Source organism: Gadus chalcogrammus, chromosome 22, assembly GCF_026213295.1.
Source record: "Gadus chalcogrammus isolate NIFS_2021 chromosome 22, NIFS_Gcha_1.0, whole genome shotgun sequence".
Lineage (NCBI taxonomy): Eukaryota > Metazoa > Chordata > Actinopteri > Gadiformes > Gadidae > Gadus > Gadus chalcogrammus.
The window spans coordinates 8,880,681-8,890,680 of NC_079433.1; the positions used below are offsets into that span (position 1 = coordinate 8,880,681).

Here is a 10,000-nt window from a genome sequence, read left to right on the forward strand (position 1 = left end):
CTGACTGGGAGCTATTATGAGATAAGTGGGTTAGGAAGAGAAGCTTCCGGAAAGGGGGAACGACAGAGGGGCCACCGGGAAAGAGGGATGGAAGAAATGAGAGAGAGAGAGAGAGAGAGAGAGAGAGAGAGAGAGAGAGAGAGAGAGAGAGAGAGAGAGAGAGAGAGAGAGAGAGAGAGAGAGGAGAGAGAGAGAGAGAGAGAGAGAGAGAGAGAGAGAGAGAGAGACAGAGAGAGAGAGAGAGAGAGGAGAGAGAGAGAGAGAGAGAGAGAGAGAGAGAGAGAGAGAGAGAGAGAGAGAGAGAGAGAGAGAGAGAGAGAGAGAGAGAGAGAGAGAGGGGGGATAGGGTCTCCCAACATTTCTCTTCCTGTCTCAGCATTTGAGGACCACTTACATGGTGACATGAACACACACACACACACACACACACACACACACACACACACACACACACACACACACACACACACACACACACACACACACACACACACACACACACTCAGGCCACCTCATCATCATTAACAACCTAACCCTCATTATATCAACAAGTCACACAATGCAGAAGTCATTTGAATCCACACGTGTGGCTCTGACACGGACAGTGTTGGTAGTAGAAGGGGAAATCTCACCCATTCTGCATGGCAGCGGGGTCATAGGTCAGCGCCATGCCGGTCTGCAAAACAAAACACAGCAGGGTGGTTAGACTCAGGTCAGGTCACTACAATAGTTTTCATCATGAGTTAAATATTTGGATGTTGAAGATCCAAATCAACGTTTGCTACTTCATTGGTTTCCTTCTTTGTTTTTATAGACAACATCAAAAAAGGCAAAAGTGGCTAAGGAGTCTGAGCAGGCAGCCTTGACACATTGAGGTTGCTGGTTAGATCCCGGCTCGCTCTATCCAAATATCAAGGTGTCCCTGAGCAAGGGACATCTTGATATCCCTTGCTTGTTGGGAGCAGTTAGATACCTGACTGCTCCCAACAAGCTCACTGTCGGCCTGCATGGCTGACACTGCCAGTGTATCTGTATGAATGTGTGTGTGAGTGTGTGCAGGAGTGTGTGTGAGAATGGGTGAATGTGAGGCAAAGACTGTAAAGCTCTTTGAGTCGCCACAGGCCTGAAAACTCTAAATATATGCAGTCCATTTACCGTACTATAGGACAAAAAAAACTATACAATTTGTATTATTTAAAAGTGTGCATGTTCAGTGTGTATTCAACAGTGTGTATATAAAATACATCCACAATGCCGCACCAAACACTGAATGTTAAATGGTGTATTCCACACCATTTAGTCCACAATGTCGCACAAAACGCTCCACGTTGCACTAAGTGGTGTCTTCTCCACCGTCCAGCACTGGGTCAGGGTTAGGCCCAGTGCTTGCTCTCACGGTACCGCCTCCCTGGTTCCCAGGGGTGGACTAGAGAGCTCTATCGCCTCGTCGTCTCCCTCTTGCATTCATAGACAGGAATAGACATGAATGCATTCCCTCATCGTCCACCAGCACTGGGACCCTGACCCCTGCTCTTCCTCCGGATCCCCCCCCGCCGCTGCTGCTGTGCTCGGGTTGGACGGGAGATCAAGAGCTCAGCGCCACAATGGAGCCCCTCTCCACGGGAGGCTGCCCTGGTGTTCAAGGCTCCTCAATGGAGCCCCTCTCCAGGCTGCCCTGGTGCTCAAGGTTCCTCAATGGAGCCCCTCTCCACGGGAGGCTGCCCTGGTGCTCAAGGCTCCTCAATGGAGCCCCTCCCCACTGAAGGCTGCCCTGGTGCTCAAGGCTCCTCAATGGAGCCAGGCTGCCCTGGTGTTCAAGGCTCCTCAATGGTGGTCAATTGTTCCTACTTTGTGTTTGTGTTTGTTTTTATTTTTTGGATTTTATGATTTGGTATTTCATTGCATATTTTTTGTGCATTTGACAGAGTTCTGTTTGCGTGATAAACATGAATTGTTTATTCATGTTTATTGGACTCAAATTTAAATAAAGCACGTGCACGGATTTAATGTTTATTTAGAACAGGAACTTATATAGTATTATAAATCATATATTAATATTATGTACTTCATTATTATTTGCTACTGCTGTTTCTGAAGTAAAGAAAAATAAGACATTGGCATTATTATTTTGTATTATTATAAAAAAAAAGGTATTATTATACAATGACCAATTATTATACAATTACAAGAACCATTTAAATGAAGAAAATAACCATGTGTGCAGCGATGAATACATCAACACACTCTATGATGTGCTTGGGGCGGTGTTTTAAGCTCACCCGTGCTCCAGCCACGGTTTACACATCAATATATTTATCAACATATAAACACAGGCAAAACAAATCGACGTGCCCAGGTGTAAGTCAAAGGCGATATTAGCCAATTTTCCGATGGGAAAGTGACAACGCCGATATGGACGGCCGGTCGATAGGACAAAGTGGATTAGTGCTGAGGACGCTGCTCGGCATGTGAGGCACGTAGCGTCATGTTTTTATGAATGAGGGGAAACGGGGAAGTGCCCCTCGGAGGGGCCGCCGAACGCTGTCTACCAGCGGCTCTTTGTCTGTGCATGCGTTAGTGTGGGTGAATGTGTGTGTCTTGGTGTATCTGCATGTCTTTGTGTGCATGTGTGTATGTGTGTGCGAGAGTGTGTGTGTGTGTGAGTATGCGTGTGTTTGTATGAGTGAATGTGTGTGTCTTTGTTTGTCCGCATGTCTTTGTGTGTATGTGTGTGTGTGTGGACATTAGCCTCTGATGCATGCATCATTTAAGAATGTGTGTTTATGCATGGTTTGGTTGTTTATCTTTGTGTCCATCCTTGTGCGTCTGTGTACACTGTTTGTTAAGGTGCATGTTTTTGTGTGTCGTGTTCTTGCGTCTGTCATTTGCATATGTGCCTGTTTGTGTATGCTTTTGCCCTCCAATTTAAGTGCAATTTGGGTGTGCCTGTGCATTCGTGTGCCTGTGTGCTTATAAGTGTGATAGTGTTTGTGTGTGTGTGTGTGTGTGTGTGTGTGTGTGTGTGTGTGTGTGTGTGTGTGTGTGTGTGTGTGTGGGTGTGTGTTGGTGTGTGAACGTGTGTACGTTTGTGTGCATGTGTGCATGTGTTTGTGTGTGTGCGTGCGTGCCTGTGTGCATTGTGAGTGTGTGTGTGTGTGTGTGTGTGCGTGCCTGTGTGCATTGTGTGTGTGTGTGTGTGTGTGTGTGTGTGTCTGTGTGTCTGTGTGTGTGTGTGTGTGTGTGTGTGTGTGTGTGTGTGTGTGTGTGTGTGTGTGTGTGCGTGCGTGCCTGTGTGCATTGTGAGTGTGTGTGTGTGTGTGTGCGTGCCTGTGTGCATTGTGTGTGTGTGTGTGTGTGTGTGTGTGTGTGTGTGTGTCTGTGTGTATGTGTGTGTGTGTGACGGGAGGAGGCCCTGTTGGCCGGGGGACAGGAGCCTGTGCGTGGCCATCAGTCATCTTCATTCCTGAAGGTTCCTCCCCCAGGACGGCTAATCCGGTTTCTGTTGCCCGTGGACTGCTGAGAACGGCTGATTTCATCTACACGCACACACACACACACACACACACACACACACACACACACACACACACACACACACACACACACACACACACACACACACACACACACACTCACAAACAAACAAACACGTACACACACACACACAATCTCCAGCCTCCTCTTTTCTGTCTTCATCTTTTCATTCCTTTTTCTCTTCCTTCCCTTCCTCCCTTTTTCCCTCCAGATTTATTCCTTCCTTTGCGTTTTCATATCATGCACGCTTCCTACACTTTCTCCCTGTCTCCTTCTGTCCTTCCTTCCTCTCGTCCTTCCTATCACTTCAGCTTTTCCTTCCCATCCATCCACACCCTGACAGCGGCTGCCTGACAGGGAGCTCTCTGGTGAAGAGAATAGGGTGTGTGTGTGTGTGTGTGTGTGTGTGTGTGTGTGTGTGTGTGTGGTGGCCCAGGGCCCCCCCTGGAGATAGGGGGAGAGCGGGGAGGGGGGCGGGCGGGGGGGGGGGGAATCAGTCAACCAGGGGTGCACCCAGGGGCCTGGGCCGAAACACAGATCTGACAGCAAAGGAACTAGCCCTTAGCCCATAGCCCTTAGTGTGTGTGTGTGTGTGTGTGTGTGTGTGTGTGTGTGTGTGTGTGTGTGTGTGTGTGTGTGTGTGTGTGTGTGTGTGTGTGTGTGTATGTGTGTGTGTGTGTGTTTGTGCAAGATTCAATGTGGTTTGCATGTTCAAGTAGGATACTTTTTGAATGCATGTTTGTGTGTGTGTGCATTTGTGTTGGCACAGAGGGGATTTCTTGCGGGCATTGTGTATATATAAACCACCCGTGTATGTGTGTGTTTGTGGGTCTGTTTGTGTGTGTTTGAATTGCATCTGTCTAATGTATTTGGACTTCAGTGGTGAGTGTGTGTCAATGTGTTCATCTGTATACAGAATGGCATGCCCTCCAGACATTTAGAAGAACCTTACACTACTCTCACCTGTGTATGTATCTGTGTGTGTGTGTGTGTGTGTGTGTGTGTGTGTGTGTGTGTGTGTGTGTGTGTGTGTGTGTGTGTGTGTGTGTGTGTCTGATTTATCTCTTTGATTGAGGGCACAAAGTGACCAACTTCCCCACTCTTGACAGCAGAGCAGTATGGATACAGACTCCAACAGAAATAGCTACTCTTGCCTGCAGTGGAATTCGAGTTCTGCTTTGACTGCATGGATGGTTCACTGTGTGAATGAGTGAGCGTGTATGTGCGTTTGCATGTGTGTGTTTTTTGTGTATGTGTGAGACACTGAGATCCCTCTCAAGGAGGTTGTACGAGGATAGAATGCCATTAGGCTACTGCAAGGATATCTGTGCAATTCTAAACAAGCACTGGAAACCTAAGCCATCTGCTGTCGATGGGTGCGTTGCGCACACAGACAGAGACACACACACACACATACAGACACACGGACACACACTCTCCATGATGTTCTTTCTGATTTCACACACACACACACACACACACACACACACACACACACACACACACACACACACACACACACACACACACACACACACACACACACACCCACGCACACACGTACACACACACAAGATGTCAGGCTTTGACGTGGAGTGGCGAGCCGGATGCGTTTTCTTTCCTTTCCCTCCGGACTGGGTGCTTGAGTGGTGTGACTTTAAAACATTCAGTGTGTGTGTGTGTGTGTGTGTGTGTGTGTGTGTGTGTGTGTTTTGGTGTGTGTGTGTGTGTGTGTGTGTGTGTGCGTGTGTGTGTTTTGGTGTGTGTGTGTGTGTGTGTGTGTGTGTGTGTGTGTTAAAAGAGAGGATATCTGATAAATGCCATTACACACATGGGCATAACATGATCTTTTATGCATAAATACACAATGGCGAAAGGCCCATGCGTGTCTATGTCATACACACGATAATATGTTTAGGTGGGTGTATCTGATGGTACTACAAGTGTGTGTCTGTGTGCGTGTTTGTGAGTTTGTTAGAGTCTGTCCGCACCTCTCCCTCTCTCGTCTCATACACCACACCTCTCTCTCCGTCTCTCTGCGGGCATTGGCAGACCGACGCATTATTCTTGTGTTCCTACGACGCACACCACAAAAAAACTAAAGAGACAAAGATTGAGGGAGGGAGCAAAACATGAAAAAAAGAGAATAACACAAGAATAGAGAGATTGCGTTTAAAATAGGTATAAGGAGAGGAGAAGGAGGAATGACAGGATGGATGCTGGAAGAGCGATGGAGTCACTGAGAAATGGTGCAGGGGAGAGGTAGTGACAGGGAGTTAGTGTGAGGGATGTGAGGAAAGGGGAGATGGGGAGATGGGGAGATGGGGAGATTGGAGATGGAGGGATGGGGAGATGAGGCTGAGGGGGGCTTGGGGGCTGGAGGAGGGTACTAGGATGAAGGGATGGGGTGGATATCTCTGTGTCTAGCGGCCACCAGGGGCAGTAGAGAATGATGGCCTGATAAGAAGACCAACATGGGATGACGGGGATCGTCCCATTTCCCTTGTCCGGCCACACACACACACACACACACACACACACACACACACACACACACACACACACACACACACACACACACACACACACACACACACACACACACACACACACACACACACACACACACACACACGCGCACATGTACTATGAACATTGTACATGTAAATGAATACACACAATACACACAAATTGATGTGTGCATCAATGTATTATGCCCAGGCACACACAGGTCCATACACATAGTGGCTACAGATTATAATCATCTTAAACCTATAATCTGGTACGTTGCTTCCTTGACTCGTATCTTCATGACATGACTTTTGAACGTACCATGCCATTATGGGGTGCTTCCGCCTTCTCAGAGATAGACATGAACTTGTTTCTAAAGCGCATTACCACGCAGAGCAATAGGCTGTGTGCAATGAAAAACCCGTGTGTTGAGTGTCTGAATGTATTTTGCTAGTCTAGCGGTAAGCCGGGGTGAAGTTGATACAGCCATGAGATTTAGGTGGAGCAGGCTTCACTGGTTTATAGGTGCAAGGGCTGCTGAACACGAGACGGACAGGCACACACACACACACACACACACACACACACACACACACACACACACACACACACACACACACACACACACACACACACACACATATACAATATACATGCACATACATACACTGACCATCGCTATGGAGACAAAGTGTTTGCGTGTTGCCTCAAGGGCAGCTCCTGGTCTCCTTTACCTTGCCTCTTCAGCAAAACTGTCATGCCTGCTGTGTGCGTGTGTGCATATGTGTGTGTGTGTGGTTGTGTGTGTGTGTGTGCGTCCGTGTGTGTGATTGTGTTTGTCTGTTTGTGTGTGTGTGTGTGTGTGCGTGCGTGTGTGCGTGCGTGTGTGGGAGTGGAATTCCTGCTTGCACTCTGCAGTCCATGGAGTCTACACATAAGAGGAAAAAAAAAGCCAAACGCTGCCGTGCGGCCTGCCTCCCAGCCCCGACTTTAACCTTGTCTCAACATGCTGCTGATGAATATGTTAGCACCACGGCCGCCGCCACCGCCGCTGTATCCAATTTCAGAGTTCCCAGCATTTTTGATGAATGGCGGGAAAAACAGGCACAGCGCTCAGCGAGGCGTTTGCCTTGAGATGCAATTTGCCCGACCGCACCTATACATCCACAGGGTCGGGCGTGATCGATGCATATACATTAGATACAAATCGATAGCGAGGTATAGATAGAGATGGGTATTGGATGAGCCTCTTTTGATTTTATCTTTGTCTTTAAGATGTGTCGTGTGTTGTGGAGGGGGGTGGGGGGGGTAATCATTAACATGAGGACAGAGCATATGTGTTTGTGTGTGTGTGTGTGTGTGTGTGTGTGTGTGTGTGTGTGTGTGTGTGTGTGTGTGTGTGTGTGTGAATCTATGTGAGCCTGTGTGTTAACAGCGCATTGAGGCAAAGATTACAAAACAGGTCATTTCCTTCAAAATAACAGGGGGTGGACACTTTGTGTGATGAGTGTCTGGTTGTGCCTGATTAATGCTGGTAGTGCCCCTAATGTTGCTGGTAATTGTGCTTATTATCAGACGCTACGAAAAATCGGACAATGCTGTCCTGAATTCTGAAATGTGTTCAGTTATTCAAGCCTCAACTGAATCAAGGGGGTGAACCAAGTCATCCACCCACATTTAGAATTTAGTGTGTGTGTGTGTGTGTGTGTGTGTGTGTGTGTGTGTGTGTGTGTGTGTGTGTGTGCGCGCGTGCTGTACAAGCGTTATTGGAAACCATATCAGCCTATTAGGGAGTACTTTGAAGTAAGTACTCTGAGCGATTCACTAGCTCTGTGACGCTAGATGACGTGGGACATTTAAGGCGAGGATATATATGTGTGTGTGTGTTTGTGTGTGTTAGTGTGTGTGCGTGTGTGTGTGGCACGTGTTTGTGTGAGTGTAATTGCGTGTTTGCCTGTGTCTTGTGTACGTAAGTGCTTATGTGTGTGTGTGCTTGCATATGGGTGTGTGTCTATGTGTGTGTGTGTGTGTGTTTGCAAATGTGTGTGTGTGTGTGTGTTTGTGTGTGTGTGAATGTATGCATGTGTTACCTTGTATAAGCATATGTTTCCGTGTGTATGCATGTGTGTATGTATGTGTGTGTGTCCGTGTGTATGTAAGTGTGTATGTATGTATGTGTGTATGCATGTATGTATGTATGTGTGTATGTGTCCGTGTGTATATAAGTGTGTATGCATGTGTGCGTGTGCGTGTGTGTGTGTGTGTGTGTGTGTGTGTGTGTGCGTGTGCGTGTGCGGGCAGATGGCGCAGCATCCTACCTCGCCGTCCCGGTGCCACGGCCGTCCGTTCTGGGGATACTTGCTCTGGCTCTGGCGCTTCTTCTGCCCTCCGTCAGCAAATTTGCACAGCAAAGGCTCATTGGGGGCTAGGGGGGAGAGAGAGGGAGAAAGAGTGGTAGAGAGAGTTAGTGCCCGAGTGACGGGGAGAGAGTCATTACCTGACGATTAGCCGAGGAATTGTGAGCAAGAGCGCTGCCGCGGCCGGTTGGCTGGCAGAGAGAGAGCACTAATACAAGATTAAAGGTAAGGGGGCAGGGAAGGAGAGAGGAGAGAGGAGAGGAGAGGAGAGGAGAGGGAGGAGAGGGGAGAGGAGACAGAGGAGAGGAGAGGAGAGAGAGAAGTAGAGAGGAGAGGAGAGGAGAGAGAGGAAAGGAAAGGAGAGGAGAGGAGAGGAGAGGAGAGGAGGGGAGAGGAGAGGAGAGAGAGGAAAGGAAAGGAGAGGAGAGGAGAGGAGAGGAGGGGAGAGGAGAGGAGAGAGAGGAGAGGAGAGAGAGGAGAGGAGAGGAGAGAGAGGAAAGGAGAGGAGAGGAGAGGAGAGGAGAGGAGAGGAGATGAGTGGTGCGTAAAGGGGAGAGGAACAACCACGGGGTTGTGAGTGACCCTTCAGAGGGGAAGGACATTGAAGCTCCTTTGAAGTGTGTTGTCTTTTCTCTGCCTCCTCCACATTTTCCCACTCCTCTCTACCCCATCTCCCCCTCCTCCTCCTCCACTCTACCCCATCCCCCTGCCTCCCCACCTCCTCCTCTCTATCCCATCTCCTCCTCCTCCTCCCTGCCCCACCTCCTCCTCCCACCTCTCTACCTCCTCCTCCTCTCTGCCCCATCTCTTCCTCCTCCCACCTCTCTTGACTCGACTCCCCTATGATGGAGCTCATAGAAGAAATTCCCAGAGCATTCCTGTTGGCGGGGGCCATTCCCCCAGCACTGGCCCACGCTGGCAGCAAATGAAAGAGTATAGCGCGGCATTGTTGAAATAATAATCAGAGTAATCGTTCTCGTAAATAGCTCCGAGACGGTAAAATGCTGGCCCGCTGTGTCAGCCAAAGCTTATTTCGAGTAGGCGTACTTTCCTCCAAAATGAATAATGCCCGTGTGTTTTAATTTAACAACCCCCCTTCCCCTTGCTTTTTGTTAAAAAAAATGTTTTCACACACTTTTTTTGCAACCATAAGGGAACATGGTCTCTCTGGGCCTTCGATTCGTTATTAAAGGAATACTATTCTTAGTGGCCACTAGGGGCAGTGTAATCATCTGTAAAATTTGAAGGTACCAAAATGTATTTAAGATAGAGACAGGTTTTTTTTCAGCAACCTTGCGCCAACTGGAAAACAATACACACAACAGCTGTGATGATAGTCTTTATGAAGCGTTAACTTTAATCTTGGCTGTCTTGCCCTTGGTTCGTGATTGACAAGGAAAAGGTCACCTAAATGGGTCCGGTTTAAATATTAAGAAACTTTCTCAAAGGGCACATTCTGCTTCTCTGTCTCCAGGTGAGCTCCGGCGCGAGATAACGAGAGAGAATGAAGAATGACGAGCAGATGAAAGGACCAGAGGAAAAAAAAAAAATGAACGACTCAAAAAAAGCACCCGGGTGCAGATTTCTGGTGAGAACTG

At 48.2% G+C, this 10,000-nt stretch overlaps 1 protein-coding gene across 1 annotated transcript in view; it reads right to left on the bottom strand.

The window, feature by feature from the left end:
* The window catches only part of LOC130376246 (RNA-binding motif, single-stranded-interacting protein 3-like), a 173,577-nt gene that overhangs the window by 24,027 nt on the left and 139,550 nt on the right, over positions 1-10,000 (bottom strand). The window contains exons 9-10 of the mRNA XM_056583467.1: positions 8,364-8,470; positions 633-676 (exon numbers count right to left, since the gene is read on the bottom strand). Of these exons, the coding sequence (XP_056439442.1) occupies positions 633-676; positions 8,364-8,470 (151 nt within the window). The remainder of the gene's footprint in view (positions 1-632; positions 677-8,363; positions 8,471-10,000) is intronic.